Genomic DNA, 18,164 nt, shown 5'->3' with positions numbered 1-18,164 from the left:
TGTAGGTACACAAGAAAAAAAGAAGTCAGACAAATGCAAAGCACCCTAACATCAGTAGAATGTGTGGATAACAAATGAAGAACGCTTATAAAAGCCCCTACCTTTTAAGAAATTCCTTTTGGCACTAGTAAAAGCACAGGAAATTACTCTAGCTAGCTAATGGGACTGAGTTTGCTGTGTGGTTTGTGTATATACAAACAGTCCCCATACAGTAGACAATAAGTTCCCAAATTTATGACCTACCTCCACCTTTTCAGAGAAAAAGATTACTCAGCTCACCATTGGCAGTAAAAACTTTTGCACTATAACCCCTAATCCAGGATAAAATGGAGGTATTTGCTTTTCCAGCCACCTTGGCTCATTCCAGCACCCCCAGGTGGTGGTATCGACCACTTTGAGAAACACTGCATGTAACAATAAAGAATGCCCCTTAACCCACACTTAGCAGACATAAGCTGGAGAAGGCTAAGAGTAGCTGCCTTTCTTGTCAAATAGATTTGATGGCTGGAAATACAGTTTGAGTAAATAAAGTGGTTATCTCCGAGTATATTCAAAGTGGCTAACAGTGATATTGGTCCAAAGGACGAGTCAAGGCATCTTTGAACCTGGCAATATCACCCTCTAGGAATCTGATACTATTTCTTGAAAAGTTCAACTCTCCAACCAAAGGATAACCCTTCCCGTTCTTACTTACACTTTGCTCCATCTGCAGGGACAGTTCATTGGCATGTGGCCAAGGGATAAAAATAGGTAGTTCTGCCTTGAATATCAGCAAACAGCTGCAGCATAAGGTCTCTCTTGTTCTATTAAGAACCTTTCACTGAGTCACCTCAACAAGTCTCTGTAGCCCCTTATGATCAGCTTAATCTGGAAACCAGATTTAGCGCCCCTCCCTTTCGTATAACCTCCATCCAGACACACCCCCAAAATAACAGAGCCAAAGAAATAAAAATGTATGAAATATGGAAAACGGTTGTTTAACTTCCTAATTCTCTTTCCACCACAAGTGAAATTAATGTTGAGGATTGTTTTCATCCACATTGACTAATGTTATTATGTTTTACACTACCATCCAGTCAATACATATTGACTAAGTGACGTGCCCTGCACTGTTAAGTACGGCATCCACAAATGTTAATCAGAGAGACAGTTTAAGGGGCAAGCCCATGCATGCTGATTCTCCAACATCAATAGGGCTCTATATGCCCCAGTTCAGCAGCTTGGCCTTGCCGTTTACTCTTGTGAGCAGAGAGGCTTGGCTTTCCCTAGCTGAAGGCTGTGGTTTTGTGTTTACTCCTTAGGAAAGCAAGCTACCTTTCAATTTTCTACCTCAAAGTGGTTTACAATGATGGCATTATGGCATTCTACAGCGGACACTTTGGTTGCGCTTTGTGTGTCCTACACATAAACCCAACCACAGAGAAGGGGAACTGTTAGGGCAGTGGTTCCTTTGGGGAAAAACCAACCACACACATAAGAAAGCATTACATTTCTGCAGTCTATGGCCCTTGGTCTTCTAGGAAACAAACCTATATAAGTAATATTTAGGCATTCCTTAATTTCGAGAGTCCTGGAGGCACTATGAGCTAAGCACAGGGTTGCTAACTGCTCCGTGGGTGAACGATGAGGCTTCCCACTCTCTAAGATTTACAGTCTCAATAACTCAAAGGAGCAGCTCTACTCTATCCTATAGGGTTATTATGAGTTAGAATTGACTCCAGGGCTGTGGGTTTCAGGGCTTTTATGGTACAAGTGGCTAGATAGAAAATATGGAGCTGCTATCACAAGGATCAAATTATATACTCTAGGCAAGGTACACGAGAGTAATTCAAACAGTACTTCCCCAAATCAATAAACCTCTCTTAAACAAAATTATCACACTGTGAAGCTATTGTTTCTCAGCATAGCCTCCATCTAGGTCTATACACTTCTGAAGGCCGTGTTTCCATCTTGCTAACTTTCCCCTGAAAGATTCTGTGCTCTGTTGACTTACACATCCCAACAGTAGTTTGGGCGTTCTCAAGGGAAATCAAATGATGCTCTTTTCCAATGTTCTTTTAGCTTTGGAAACAGAAAGAAGCCAGAAGGTGCAAGATCAGGGCTGTAGGGGGAATAAAGGTAAGGTTTCCCAACAACATTCCTGTAGCCTTTGCTAGCGACCTTCAGAGAATATGCAAGTGCATTATCCCACTGGGAAAAAAATCCTGTATGAAATGTTCCTGGCCTTGCTCTCACTAAGGTCATTTTCAGCTTTCGGAAAACTTCTTGATAAGACCCCATGGTCCCCAGGTGTCCTTTGATAAAATTATCAAAATGATCCTTCGATATCTCAAACAGTTGCCATAACCTTCCCAGCTGACCTCTCTGCCTTGAATTTTAACTACCCTAACAGAGGTTCTAGGAAGCCAGCTGTTTTGTCCCTAAGGAGACAATGACAACTCATCTATTGATTGCAGAGACATGCTTAATGTCTTGTTTGGAATAAACATGAGTGTGTATGAACTGGAAGCCTACTAACAATGTCTTGACTTTCCTACATATTATAAAGTAATATTTAATTTTTATTTGCAACTAAATCTAGAAGGCATTCTGAGAATGGTCATGAGCTGTTCTCTACTCTTACTACTGATCTAAAACTCAGGGCCTCTGTACAAATAATTTGGATTTATCAATTTGTATTTTGTATCATCATTTGATACAATGTTTTTGTTTAAAAGCACTGCCATCCATAGTGATCTTATAGGTAAAATGATTTATGAAGACTGGTTATTGCTATTAACCAAATCTATATTTAGCTATAAATTTATCTATAATAAAAGTTCTCTTTCAATATCTGAGGTACTTAGTTTATTGTGGCAGCCTGGTTGATAAACACATGTGGGGTTAATTGAAGAGTGGAGAGATAAATGGCTCGGCGAGCCTCGCCTTTCTAGTTCTCAGGTCTCTTGCTTTGTGATGGTTGGACCAGGGTGCAGCTGCCTTAGGCAGTACCCTGCTTCAGCTGGCAAGGCTCACTTCCTGCAGGACATCCAGGAGGAGAAGCTGCATGGACCTACCCCGATGCAGCCCTGGGTGCTGGAACAGCCGTGCGCAGACCCCTGCCAGTGCTGAGATGCTTACATGTTCACTCAATCGGCTTTCCTCCTGCAGTCGGCATCCTGGTGCGTGTTTTGTATGATGGAGGAGGACTTTGTGGATTGGTGTCGGGCATATGGGTTAATATTGGACTTGTGGGCTTGGGCAGCACTGGGTTGGGATGTTTTCTTGATGTGCACTTACCCTTTATATAAAACTCTCTCTATTACTTATGAGTTTCTGTGGATTTGTTTCCCTAATGTTCCCAGACTAACACAATAACTATTTTTAGGAATAAGTTTTATAGGTTGGTATTGCTCAGAAATTCTCCACAGGGATTTCTTGCCTTAGACTAGTAGGTTCTTTCATCTATATCAGTCATATTTGATCAACCCTCTGAAGACACAACATTGTTTATACAAGGGGCTTGGAAATCTGTTCTTTGGGTGGAATCCAGGAATAAAGCAGCTTATTCCCATGTACTTTAAAATGTCACAAATCTAGAGTGTAGAGGGGTAAATTTCAGTTGGGACACTGCCCAAGAAAACACATTAGTACGTGCCAGGAACCTTTAAGATCAGGACTGTTGTTTCCTTAAATTTTTGGTGATATACTACGAAATATAAGAGAATCATAGATTGCTGAGCACCTTGTTATCTTCTGAATTTTTTGGGGGGGTGTTAATGAAATAAAACTACTAAGCACAGGTAAAATACTTGCAATCTATGGGATCTATTGAAAGAGGTTTCCTTCCATCTTGCTTCAAAAGGCAGATGAATATAAAAAGTAGTTGATTCACAAACTATTTCCATAAAATAAAGGACCTTAAATGAATTTAATAAGAGGCTTATCCTTTCATTTTCATTTGAATTTTAAAGGAATTCTGTATCTGTGGGAGCCACTGTGCTGCAGTTATATAGCTATTTTATTAGTCTGAAATTAGGAAGAGTGGTATAAAGAGTTGAAAATGTGGTTAGGATTGCAATGTGCTAGCTATATAGCTCAAATAGTATTTCTATGTGCTTGAGGGTTTTGTGCAGGACAATGTCTTTCTCCTCCCATAAACAATTACAGTCTCAGAAACGCACAAGGGATCACTATGAGTCAGTATTGACTCAATGGCAGGAAGAAGAGCTTTTTACTATTATTTTCTCCCCCCAAAAGTCACAGGTTCCCTCAAATAAAAAAACAGGCATCATAATAATAATGATTGAATGAATCCGAAACCTAAAGAGTTAATTATTATTTTGAAACCATTCTTGATAACTAAATTTCACAACGTTAATTCCAGAGACATAACCAAAAGGAACCATATTTGTTTGGTCTACTCTCTGACCCCCATATCACTTGAATAAGGTGTGATAAGGGGGTAAGGGTCATTAAGAATATATGCAATATTGGGGCGGGGCGGGAAAAACCTAGCACATACAGAAGTGGGCATATAAATAATTTTATTCCATTCCATCTAAAGATGTATTTTAATATCTTTGGGGCTGAAAATATACACAACAAAACAAACACCTATTCACCCAGTTTTACATTATGTACTTCAATGACAAAGGTTACCAGTTTCACTATCACTATCTCGACCCATATTGTTTTACCGCCATTAACTTAGATCCTCTGCCTCTTAAAAGTTCTCATCTGTGCTTTAGAGTCACTGTGGTAAATTTAGCTTAAAATGACTTTATTCCAGTTCAAGGTTTGAAATTATTTCCAGGCAATAAATCCAAGAGTTCCCCTGGTCTCAATAGTTTCCATGAGAATTTGAACCTCTGTTCCCCATTTTTCCTCCTTTTGATTAGGATCCATGCACATTTAAGAATGGTAGGTCTTTGATCAAAACACTTAATAATGGCAACCGGAAAAGGCATTTGATGAAATTCAACATCCATTCCTAATAAATAACAGTCAACAAAATAGGTATAGAAGGGAAATGTCTCAGCCTAATAAAAGGCATGTATGCAAAACCAAAAGCTTGCATCTTACTGAATGGAGAAATTGAAATCATTTCCTCTTCGGAAGAAACTAGGTAAGGTTGTCCTTTATCATTTTTATTTAACACAGTAATGAAAATTTTAGCTACAGCCATAAGACATAAAAAAAGAAATTAAAGGTATCCACAAAGGCCCAGAAAAAAATAAAAATTTCTTCATTTGCAAATGACATAATCCTATCTATAGAAAACACCTATGATTCAACTAAACAACTGCTCAAACCAATTAAAAATTTTGGCAGCGTAGCAGGCCATAAGATCAACATAGAGAAATCAGTTAGATTCTTTGATGATGATACTGAAAATTCCATCAAATGAATAATACCATTTACAACTACAAAAAAGATTTAAAAAGTTAGGAATAAATCTCATCAGAGAAACAAAATACAAAGAAAGCCATAAGAAACTTACATAAATGGAACAAGTTACCATGCTCCTGAAGAGACAGACGAAATATTGTGAAAATGTCAGTCTTATGAAAATTTCTTTACAAATTCAGTGCAATTATACTCAAATCCCACCATAATTTTTCAAAGAAATGGAAAAATTGCCAACTTTATATGGAAAGGAAAGCAACTTAGGGTAGATAAAAACACTATTAAAAATTTTTAAAAAAACAAAGTAGGATGCTCCCAGACCTTAAAGGCCTACTAAATAGCCATGGTAATCAAATCAGCCTGGTACTGGTACAATGATAGGTTAGAATTAAAATTAGAATTGAAACCCAGAAATACAACCAAATACCTATAGACACCTAATTTTTGATAACAAACTAAAAAGCACATTTAATTGGCCAGAGACAGCTTTTCAACAAAGTGTGCTAGAAAAACATTGGTTCTTCACTTGTCCAAGAATGAAACAGCCATACCACATGCTGTATATGAAAACAAACTCAAAATGGATCAAAGTCCTAAATACACCTCCCACAATTATTAAAACCATCAAGGAAAAATAGGAACAAACTTAAGAACCCTAAGGCATAAACACACTACTGAAAATAATAAAATATCCATACTATACAAGGCAAAATAAAGGACTGGGACCTACTAAAATGCATTATTTATGCACATCAAAAACTTCATCAAAAGAGTCAACAGAGAACCGAGAATGGGAAAAATATGTAGTAATAATACATCAGATAAAGGGCAAATCTATAATAAAAACATTTTAACAAGAAAAATACCAGAAATCCCATCAAAAATTGGGCACAAGACATGAATAAACAGTTTACCAAAGATGACATACATGTAGTCAACAACCACATGAAATAATAAGAGAAATACAGATTAAAATAATGAGATATCACCTAACACTGACACATTTGGCAAAATTCAATAAAACGGAATATAACAAATGCTGGATAGGATGTGGCGAGCTAGGAACACTTTTACGTTGCTGGTGGATCTGCAGAGTAGTACAATCATGATGGAAATCACGACTGCACTTGTTTAAATAAATGCAAATCCAAGTACCTTATGATCTAGCAATCTCTCTACTGGGTATATTATCCTAAAGAAATTAAGAGTACAACACACACAGACATGTATACCTATGTTTATTGGAGCAATTTCCACAATAACAAAAACATGGAAACTGTCCAAAACCCCAACTATAGATGAGTGGATACACAAACTCTAGTATGTAGAACTTTATTCCATAAAAAACAATGACACTTATCTTAAACACTACAAGACATGGGCCAAACTAGAAAACATCATGCTTAGAAAACTTTCACAAACTGTTGGCAAGTTTTAAAAAGTATTTAATATCACTGCTATAAAGAAAAGCAATGATGAAGTAATATGGTTTATACATCAATACATGAAACTTTGCTGACTATGTGGAGGCCAAGGGCATTGGGGTGGGAATAAGGTGAGAGGGATTGAGGAAAGGGAAGAAGTAGAGGGTTTAACAAGAAAAAATCTTTTAAATGAGATCAAATTAAAAATGTAAACCCTCCAGATTACTTACCCCTCAGATCTGAAAGGCTAAAACAAGAGGAAAAGGAAAACTTAAGTGGGCATACAAGTTCAGTTTGAACATCGATAGATAGATAGATAGATAGATAGATAGATGGATAGATGGATAGATAGATAGATAGATAGATAGATAGATAGATAGATAGATAGATAGATAGATAATGAGATTTTCCCAACTTTTCAGTTCTATTATAAAACCTTCATAGATCATGAGAGTGAATGTTTTCTACTTATCTTTATAGGGCTTGATTATACTCGGGTGTTAACCCTCAGGGCTGCAATCCAGAAATTATTCCAACTCTAATACTTCTGATGGAAGAATGAGTTTAGGCTATTGTAGGGGGCCCTGGTGGCATAGTGGGTTTCACATTGAGGTTCTAACTGTGAAGTCAGCAGTTCAAAACCACCAGTTGCTCCTTGGTCAAACGATGAAGCTGTCTACTACCACAGAGTTAAAGTCTCAGAAACTCACAGGGGCAGTTCTAACTTGACTCTCTGCAGATATATTTATTAAGCCCTTATAAATTTCAGAGCAGTGAAAGCCTTCTGTTCTCATATTTACTCTTCTGACTGCCTGAACTCTCAGTCCCTTGCTCCAGCTAAATTTGACTCACCCTTAGATATCTTACATATCAGCGTAAATATCACTTCATCTGGGTGGCATGTCCTGACTTCCAAACCAGATCAGGGCCCCTACTGAATGATCCCATTCATTGCATTCCATATCTTCCTACCATTGTCGTCACTACTATCCTGCTTACCACCTAATTACCTGAATTTCCAGATAGGCCTTAAGAGAGCCAGAACTCTGCTTCATAACCAGTGCATGAGTACACAATTGATGCTCAGAAAAAGTTTCTTGAGCGAATAAAGGGGAGGTAAAATGTTCAGAAAATCATTAAACATTAAATAGAGTTCATAAAGTCAAGCTAAGAGAAAGAGGTTGAAGGTGTTTTTTACCTGAGCATCCGGTGTAGTTTATGAGGTGTCATTCCACATCCATCATCAGTAAAGGTCAAACAAGATTTACCCATGATCTCCTCAACATCTATAAAGACTGCTCTAGCGGATACATCTGGATCTACAGCATTATCTGCAAAAGGGAAAAATCTGTGATATTAGCCATCTTTTTTGAAGATAGGTCTCCTTCACTATCCGAGTGTATAAGGGGTCCTCTGAGACCGTTCATAGGCTGAAATGCCATAAAGCAAAAAAGCAATTGCCATTAACTTATATAAGAAACATTTCTGAGGGCTCCCAGACCTGAGAAGAAACCTAGCAAATCATCCCAATTAACTCACGACCTAAAGTAACACAGCCAAGTGAGACAGTATAGTTAGTTCGTAGGGAAGGAGCTTATCCATGCTACTCTTGCTGCTCACTAGGCATGCTGCCTCGTGTGTGTGTGTGTGTGTGTGTGTGTGTCTGTGTGTAAAAGTATATATCTTCTTCAGATTTCATTCAGTGAGCAAAAGCAGGTAGCAATGCAGGTCTTTCTTAAAAGTGAAGCAGCTCACAGCAAACTTTCCAGGAATGGGGGAGAGACCTGTATTCTATCAAGATCTCAAGAGGTGGAAATCATCCTTTATTCCTCTCACAGGGATGCTCCCGAAGGTGGGCTGAGACCATGAATGGTAGTGCCCTTCTGGGTTACAGAGAATAACACACATTGCAGCAGATAGAGTTATGGAGTCAATTTTTGATTGCATGCAATGACTGATCTCCAACCAGCCTTTGCTCCCCTTAAACTACAGGGACTGTGGGGAAAGCAGCTATTCCTGGGTATCAAAAATTTTGCTTGTTTTTCTCATTGTCTTTTAGCCACTTTACACTCATGCACACACACAGTAAAAGGAGGCTCAAGTGAGAAAAGCAGAATGTACAAGCATGCTACACATCGATGGGTATTGCACATAGCAGTTTATTTGTGATCACTTTATTTTCTACTCTTAAGACATCATCTCCTGTTCACAATCACAGTCAGTATTATCATTCCTTGTTTATAGTCCAATAGGCACCTCACTGAAAGAGGAGGAGGAGGTTAAAATCAAAGTGTTCCACGGCCCTCATAGAAGCTAGTAAATGCCAGTGAAGGGAGGTTAGAGGAGCAACTCTGGTTAAGTGCTTTGTACGTAATCTTAAAGAGGCTAACCATCTCTGCTATGAAATGGAGAGCAAAGTGTTAAAAGTAGAAAAATAATGTGGAATATTTCATGATTCGAGTCAGAGCTTCACAACGGGTTGATTATTCAAGACTCCCAGGATATCAAGCATAACCATATTCTAACAAATCACCATGGCCGAAACCGCAGACATGCTGAGTAGTTACATCTCTGTGCTGTAGGTATGGCTGAGCAGCCCAAGTACATGGGCCTATTGCAGCGGTTCTCAACCTGGGGGTTGCAACCCATTTTGGGGTCGATTGACCCTTTCCCACGGGTCGCCTGATTCATAACAGTAGAGAAATGACAGTAATGAAGTAGCAACGAAAATAATGTTGTTAGGGGGGGTCACTACAACATGAGGAACTTTATGAAAGGGTTGGGGTATTAGAAAGGTTGAGAACCACTGCCTATTGGATAAGTTCCTTCCCCCCTCTTCTTTCCACTAACTCTTGAATCAAGAGAGTGATTTTCCCCATCTCCCTCCTTCCTTTTCCCCGACATCGTACACTGCTAGACTGAGAACGTGTGTTTGAGCTGGGCAAGTAGGCGGGGTGCTGGTTGAATCCTCATTCCACTACCACTCTTCTAATAGTGGCATTTCTCCATTGGGAACATCCCTTACAATCAAGAGCAATATCGCACATAGTCAAACCATTCATTATTTTAACCAATACAATTACCAGTATCAATGACAACTACTTGGAGGTTGTCACAGATTCATTTCAAGAGCTTCCACTTTGCCACTAGAGCCCCTGAAGGGACTGAAATCACACTACTGTGGCTTGGAAAAGTCATTTAACAGCCACAAGGCATGGCTAATAACTCCGGAAGGGAGATAAGAGGTCTGATACAGTCAACCTTTCAAGACCATGTGGCCTCTTTAACTGCAAGGAAAATGGCCAGCTCTGGGCAGGGATTATAAGTAGCTTTATCAGAGTTTTTTGGTCTTTTGTTTACTTTGTGAAAGGTACCAGTTGTTTGTTGGGTTTTTTTGTTTCTTTTTCTACTTGAACTAGAGCTGTCAGGAAGATTTAGCGGTGTGATGCTGCCTCCATTGATTGGAGAAACTTGGCAAGTGGGCTTCAGGTTGGGTTGGGGTTTATCAGTTACTCCTGCTGGCAGGTATCCTCTGCTATGGAGATTGACCCCTTTAGCTTGTCAAACTCAAGGCCTCATCTCTACATTGGAAACTTTAGACACGTTTTTTTTTTATCTCGCTAGCACATTAATGACCATTTTCAACTCAAACACCTAGCACATCAATTCCAATTACATAGTTTTACAACAGAGCATTCAATTTATCAGGTCACAAGCCTCTCAATGTACAAAATAACTAGCTCCCCACCCCCTACACTCCCAGAGTTTCCTGCCAAGGAGGTAAATTAAAGTTCATTTTTGCCTGAACTCTACCGGGTCTTTAAGAAAATAGAAAACTAACAAAGAAATAGACAAAAGAGTTTTAACATAGTTTAGAGGTTACAAGTAGCTGCCTGGAGTAGCTGCAACTAATTTACCTCCTTGCCTGTAAACTCAGAGAGCGAAGGGGGAGGGGGCATGCAAGAGGCTAGGATCATCTTGAGCAGCAAAGGTGTCATGGGGAGGGGCATCACCAGAAGTACAACTTGCACTTGTTTTCCCACTTTTAAGTGACCTTCCACTTCCTCCCAACAAGTACATTTATAAAAATAACAAGGCACCAATCTGGGGGTTCCTTTCAGGTACATCTTCCGCAGCGTCACCCTCCCAAAGGTGAGCAACATGTGCTCTGTACTATCTACGGTTTGAAAAAGCTCTATCTCCCAACCCAATGTTTCCCAAAGTGAGCAATCCTTCCCCACTAGGGGGCGTTGGAATGATCCAAGAAGGCTGAAAAAGCAGATGCCTACACTTTACTCTAGACCAGGGGTGTCAAACTGGTGGGCGGGCAGCATGTGGTCCCTGAGGTAATTTTTTTGTGGTCCACGATGCTCTGAAATAAAATGTAACAAGGGAATTAATTGTGTGTACAGTATTGCCTCGATCTTCCGTAAGAGCTATTTTCCTCAACAATTTTTCTCTATTTTCATTTTATTTCAGAGCATCTGTGGGTCACAAAAAAATTACCTTGGGGGCCGCATGCAGCCCACTGGCCGTCAGTTTGACACCCCTGCTCTAGAGTATGAGCTAGAGTACCTACGTTTTTCATTGCCAGGGGCTGCACTGAGTAATTTTTTCCCTGGGAAAAAAATTAATTTTATATCAAATAAATTTGGGGACCTATACTCTAACTCAACCCGTGGAAGTATATGGACAGGCAGGACCATAAGCGGATCCTTATGCCTTACCAACCAATCAGGTGAGGGATGCACAGCCAGATCCTCTTTATCCCCTCATTAGGCCCATATAATGTTCTGTGCTACCAGATTCTAGGAACGCTTCTCTCACGATTTAGCTCTGCACAACCCTGAGTGGGAGGAGCCTAGTCCCACCTCCCCCTTGCCTAGAATAGAGATAAGACTAGGAGGGAACAGATTCTGGCTAATCTATCTTATCTAGATAATCTGGCCCATGTCTACTAGAGGAGTATAACTGAAGCACATACCTCATAAGTCCCTGGGAGACAATGAGAACTGTCTCCTGAAAGCTTCCCAGGGGAAACAATGAGATGTGGAGCAGGCTTTGCAGCAGTACTTCCCACTCTGCCTTGTTCTGGAATGGAGGCCTCCACAGACAAGGGTAAAGTCATCAGGGCTGAGATGTTTCCCTACTGGGTCTAGCAAGAATCTAAAGAGTATTTTTGTCGAAGTTCATCGCCTATCACAAGACTCTTTTTTAATTTTTTTAAAATAATTTTATTGGAGGCTCATACAGCTCTCATCACCATACATATATGCATCCATTGTGTCAAACACATTTGTACATCTGCTGCCATCATCAATTTCAAAACATGTTCTTTCTACTTGAGCCCTTGATATCAGCTCATTTTTCCCCACCCTCCCTCCTTCGGAAACCCCTGACAATTGATAAATAATTAATTTTTCATGTCTTACACTGACCGATGTCTCCCTTCACCCAATTTTCGGTTGTCCATCTCCCAGGGAGAGGGTCATATGTAGATCATTGGGATCGGTTCCCCCTTTCTTCCCCACTTTAAAAATTTTTAAACCATTTTACTGGCCTCTGATTCACAAATCATACAACAGTTCAGTCATATTAAGATTTGTGAAATCATTACCATACTCAATTTGAGAGTATCTTCTTCCTTCTTGTACTCATTGTTCTTACCTCCCCATTCCCCCAATCTCCTCTCATTCTCCCTCTCCCTCTCTCACACAAATTAGCGTTCAAATAACATGCAAGGTTAAAATTTGTTAACGTCATCTCCCCTTCCTGGCCCTATACATGCCTAGACACTCTCATATTTTGCCTTTTCTATTATCATTATCAGGAAGCCTGGTAATGCAGTACAGTGGTTCTCAACCTTCCTAATGCCACAACCCTTTAATATAGTTCCTCATGTGGTGGTGACCCCTCCTAACCATAAAATTATTTTCATTGCTACTTCATATCTGTAATTTTGCTACTGTTATGAATTGTAATATAAATATCTGATATGCCAGATGTATTTTCATTGTTACAACGTGAACATAATCAAACATAAATAAAGCATAGTGAATAATCACAGAACAATATGTAATTATATACTGTGAAATATTTATGTGTTTTCCGATATTAGGCAACCCCTTTGCAAGGGTCATTCGACCCCCAAAGAGGTCGTGACCCACAGGTTGAGAACCACCAGTGTAGTGGTTATGTATTGGGCTGTGATCTGCATGGTTAGCAGTTTGAAACCACCAGCAGCTCAATGGGAGAAAGACTGGGCTTTCTACTCCCATAACTAGTTACAGTTTGGGAAAACCCACAGGGGTCTCTAGGAGTCAGCACTGACTTGATGGCTGTGAGAAATGAATAGATTGCCTGGAAAATTAATGGGGCAGAGAAACCATTGAAGGTTAAAGTAAACAGAAAACACTTTGCTCTGTTTCTCTAGTATTAAGATCACTCAAAAACATGGTGACTTGGGTTTTAAATTCTGTGGGTCTGTATGCATGTGTACCACAGAAACACACACACACACACACAGCTAAATTTAACATCTCAGGCGAAAGCTGAGGGTTTTTAAAAAAATGTATCCCGAAGACAAAAATCATATGTTTTTTAAAAAGTTACCTTATTTGTTGCACCTTCCACTTAACAAGGAGCCCTGGGGGCTCTTGTGAATCAGGCCTTGGGCTGCTAACCACGAGGTCAGCAGTTTCAACCCCACCAGGTGGGTAAAAAATTAGTCCAGATTTACAATCTTGAAACTCCTACCAAACCAAACTAAACTTGTTGCCATAGAGTCAATGCGAACTCACAAGGGCCTGCCCTTGTGAGTTTCTGAGACAAACTTTTTACAAGAATAGAAAGCCACTTCTTCCTCCAGTACAGCGGCTGGTAGATTCAAACTGCAGGCCTTGAGGATCGCAGTCTAATGCCCTACATGCGGTCCATATAAGTTGGTCTTCCTAATCATTAGTTGATTTTTTTTCTAATTAATGGCAACGGTGGTCATAAAGCATCCTGTGTTTCAGACAGCCAATCATCAAAGTTCTCTATCACTCTTCCAAAAACCTCTGGGGTCATCCATCCCCTGCTGCTAGCCCAACTTCAGGTCCCAAACAAGCAACTCCCAGAGAACGCTCACAGTGATTGCTTAAGTCTGGATTGGGGTTCCTGGGCGGGACTCTGAAACCCTTTGTAAGATTTTGTTCGCTGAGAAGCTGATACCAAGGATTTAAGTAGAAAGCAAATGTTTTGAGAATGATGATGGCAACAAATGTACGTGTGCTTGATACAAAGGCTGTATATATGGATTGTGTGAAGTGTTGTATGAGCCCCCCAATAAACTGAATTTTTTAATGGGAAAAAAAAGTTTGTTCTGCGCTACCTGGCCCCAGGAAGCTCTCCTTTCTTTCCCTAATTGAAGTGTGCTTGCGAAGAGTGGAAATGGGCCGGAAGGCTGTGCTTTTACATTGTGCTCTCTATACCCCTGCAGCATGTGGCTCAGACTGCTTAATCGGCGTGGCTTTCCACAGTGTTTAAACATACTGCTACAAAAGCTGGCGACCTGGGGGCCAGAAGTCATTCCCGCCCCCCCTCCCCGTCCCCCCGCCGCCAAAAAAAAATCCCCCAAACCCAACTTTTTAAAAGCCAACACCAGGCGGGAGGCGACTCGCGAGGTGAAGTCCTCCGGACTCATTCCAGCGGTGTGAGGGCGCTCGTGGTCCATGGACGCAGCCCTCGGCCCTCGCCTGGAGCCAACTGCACTCGTGTCATCTCTGATGAGCTGTCCCATCATTCCTAGACTTTTCTCATCCCCTAAGTTACAGAACTCCGTTTCTCCAGACCTTTCCTCTTCGTCCTACCCCACCCCCACCACAATCAGGCGCGCGCCAGTCGCCACGGCGCCAAGGTGCCTCGGGCCCGTTATTTTATGCATCGCCTCCTGGTTATTCACCAAGTTCTCCTCAAGCGCCCGCACATCGCGAGCCCCATGGAACCGCCGCTGGCCACTAGACCGAACTTTGCTGACATACCTTGCTCCAGACGCTTTGCCACCAACCTCACCGGCCCCCCACCCTCGAACCTCCCTCCGGGCGAAGGAGTCGACCCCTCTTGTGCCCGAGAGTCCCGGCGCCCCCGGCGGCTCCCCCCAGCCTTACGCTGGCACTCACCTAGCAGTTCCGCGATGGCACTGAAGGGTCGCGTGTGGCTGTTGGAGTTACTCTGGAGGTAACGGGGGCTCATCTGGGGGGGCGAGAAGGTCCCGTCCCGCGTGAAGGCCTCGGGCCCGCCGGACCCTCCCTGTGCGCCCCCCGCAGCCCCGGCGGGACCCGCGCGCGCGCGCGCGTGTTCGCCCGCCCCCCTCAGCTCCGGACCTACCGCGCTCAAGCGGATCCCTAAGGCCTGCAAGCTGCCGCCCAGCCGGGGGACCCCAGGGCCCTGCACGTGGTTGCCCACGGGGGGCCCCCGGCACATGAGCATTTTCTTGGCTGCCACGGTACTCGTGTGCCAGCGCCGAGCTCTGCGCTGCGCTGCGCCGTTCGCCCTCGCCAACTCGCACTCGCAGCTGGCCGCGGGGCGTCCGGGGCGGGGCGGGGCGTGCCCTCCCCTCCCTGACTCCTCCCCGCAGCTGGCGGGGGCGGGGCGTGCTCCAGCCACCTGTCTCGAGCGGGAGGGGGAAGGCGGCCAAGCGGAGCTAGCGGCCCGCCCAGTCAGCACCTCGCCCGACCCACCGATAGCTGGAGCTGCCTCTGCGCTGTACGTACAGGAATATGGCGACCTCCTGACAGCCGCTCCTTAATCCCCGCCCCCAATTAATTCTTGGCGTTTGCCATAGGCCAGGCTTCTGAGCGGGAAAGGGGGAGGGTGGGGGGACCGCGAGGGGGGAAGCGGGAAGGAGGAAAGGGTATTGGGATTTTAAAACCCGAGTCCTAGCTAGGCCACTTAGGTAAAATAAGTCTTTCAAGTCGGACACACGATAGTCTTTACTATCTGCGAAGGTAGTCTATATGAATGATGGGAATCTACTCTGACTACTCAGACACCCAGAAGTTTCTAAGAGCCCATTGGAAAACCATCCCCAAAGTCTCTTAGCTGTTTTAGCCGGAGAAGGTGTTTCATAAAACGTGAAACAAGCATCCACTTAGCTACTCCAAGATAAGCGATTTGGTTGAATGATAAGAGTCTTGGCAAAATAAACTGCTGTACATTTTTTGAGAAGAGCGGGGCTTGCTGGTGAGTCCTTATTGAAATGGACAAGTATTCGTGAGGGAATGATGGGGGGCGGAACGAGCATGAGACACTGCTATGGTGTGTTGCCATCAATTCACTTCTAACTCATGGCGACTCATGTGCAGAGTGGAGCCTGCTCCAGGGTCTTTTCGTGGCTGTAGGCTTTAGAAACACCAGGCCTGTCTTCACAGGCATCTCTGGGTGTGTTCTAACGACTGGATAGCCGTGGAGAAATTCACCGTTGGCACGCCCGTGGAGTGTGTAAAATGTAATACCATTGTCATTGGTTAGACGAGGATACATGTAGGATGACTTCAGAAAGCTCATGGCGATTTCCATGATCTTTTAGTAATGTTTAGATGTTGTTACTGGGTAGATGCTTCCAGGTCAGGTTCTGCCTATCTCCACAATTGTGCCAATGTTGGAGCCCATTGTAGCAGCCAATCTGTCAATGTAGCTTCTTAAGAACCTTCCTCCTTTTATTCACCGACCCTCTGGTTTACCAAACATGCTGTCCTTTTCCAGAGACTGGTTTCTCCTGAGAAGATGTCCAAAGTAGGCCTGAGGAAGTCTTCACCATCCTTGCTTGTAAGGGAACCTTCCAGCAGTGCTTATTCCAAGACGGATCTGTTCATTCTTTTGGCAGTTGTGGTCCTTTCAATATTCTTCTCCAACAAGTCTAATAAAACAATGGATGGATAACGGCAAGGTCTGGGGTTCAAAGCCCACCAGCCACTCTGCATGAGAAATATGGGGCTGTCTGCTCCTGTAAAGATTTACAGTCTCAAAACCCCTATAAAGAGTCGCTATGACTTGGCATCAACTTGGTGGCACTGAGTTTGTGTTTCAGTTCTCCAACACAAATATTCAAATGCAACAATTCTTCTCTGGTCTGCTTTATATATGAAAGTATTCATCTATAAAGGCATCTGTACGTACACTGAGAAAATCATAATATATACCTTGAAGATATCTCTGTCTTGGATCACGAGTCCCCCCCCCTTTTGTAATCTTCTTTGCATTTTCTATATATTGTACTGTAGCATACATGCTTATAGAAAAAAGATTTTTAATAAAAAATATTCCCTTTTTTACATGCGCCAAGATGTATTTGACCACTTACTTCCCTATGCCCATTTTGGTTTTTTTCCTGGATTTTGTTTAGGTTCATCTTCGTTTCATCTTTTGGACAACATAAACAATGTTGCCTCACACCTCCTCACGTGTTGTTTTTTGTTGTGGTCAGAGGTCAGAGTCATTGAAAGAAATTCTGCCTGGTCCTGTACACTCCTCAGTCACTAACATGTCTGAGCCCATTATGGCAGCGTCAATATCACTCCAGCTGTCGAGCGTCTTCCTCTTTTTCGCTGAACCTCTACTTCATCGAGCTTGATGTCCTTCTCTAAGGATTGACCTCTTCTAATAATAACTTTCCTCTAGTTCTTAAATGCTTCCCTCCCCCCACTACATGATCCCAATTCTACCTTAGAAAGGTGGCTAGACCAGAGGATGTACATCGGTACAGATAGCAACTGGAAACAGGGAATCCAACATAGATGACCCCTTCAGGAACAGTGGTGAGAGTGGTGATGCCAGGAGGGTGGAGGGAATGTGGGGTGGAAAGGTGGTACTGATTACAGAGATCTATGTATAACCTCCTCCCTGGGGAAGGGACAACAGGGAAGTGGGCGAGGAAAGATGTTGGACATATGAAAAAATAATAATAACTTATGAATTATGAAGGGTTCATGAGGGAGGGGAAGGGGGGAAATGAGGCGCCAATATTAAGGGCTCAATTAGAAGGCAAATGTCTTGAGAAGGATGATGGCAACAAATATACAAATGTGCTTGACACAATAGATGCAGGTATGAATTGTGATAAGAATTTGTACAAACCCCCAATAAAATGATTTTTTAAACTATAAAACAGTCCAATGTATGTGAGATGAAGTCTCACCATCCTCGCTTCAAAGGAGCATTCTGATTGTACATTTTCCAAGATGGATTGTTTTTTTCTTCTGGCAGTTCATGATGCTTTCAGTATTCTTTGTTAACACCATAATGTAAATGCATCAATTCTTCTCTGGTCTTCTTATTCAGTGTGCAGCTTTCACATGCATATGAGATGATTGA

The 18,164-nt window shown here is 42.2% G+C and overlaps 1 protein-coding gene across 2 annotated transcripts in view; it reads right to left on the bottom strand.

Annotated features, from left to right (window-relative positions):
- Nucleotides 1-15,383, bottom strand: part of MORC4 (MORC family CW-type zinc finger 4) — a 52,967-nt gene extending 37,584 nt beyond the window's left edge. The window contains exons 1-3 of one of the 2 annotated variants that reach the window (XM_075539537.1): nt 15,180-15,383; nt 14,972-15,044; nt 8,011-8,143 (exon numbers count right to left, since the gene is read on the bottom strand). In XM_075539537.1, the coding sequence (XP_075395652.1) occupies nt 8,011-8,143; nt 14,972-15,044; nt 15,180-15,281 (308 nt within the window). In that variant the 5' untranslated portion in view covers nt 15,282-15,383. The remainder of the gene's footprint in view (nt 1-8,010; nt 8,144-14,971; nt 15,045-15,179) is intronic. The other variant, XM_075539536.1, reaches the window with a different exon arrangement.
- Nucleotides 15,384-18,164: the final 2,781 nt, after the last annotated feature.

The sequence above is a fragment of the Tenrec ecaudatus genome, chromosome X (genome assembly GCF_050624435.1).
Source record: "Tenrec ecaudatus isolate mTenEca1 chromosome X, mTenEca1.hap1, whole genome shotgun sequence".
NCBI lineage: Eukaryota > Metazoa > Chordata > Mammalia > Afrosoricida > Tenrecidae > Tenrec > Tenrec ecaudatus.
This window is presented reverse-complemented; position numbering and strand designations above follow the sequence as displayed.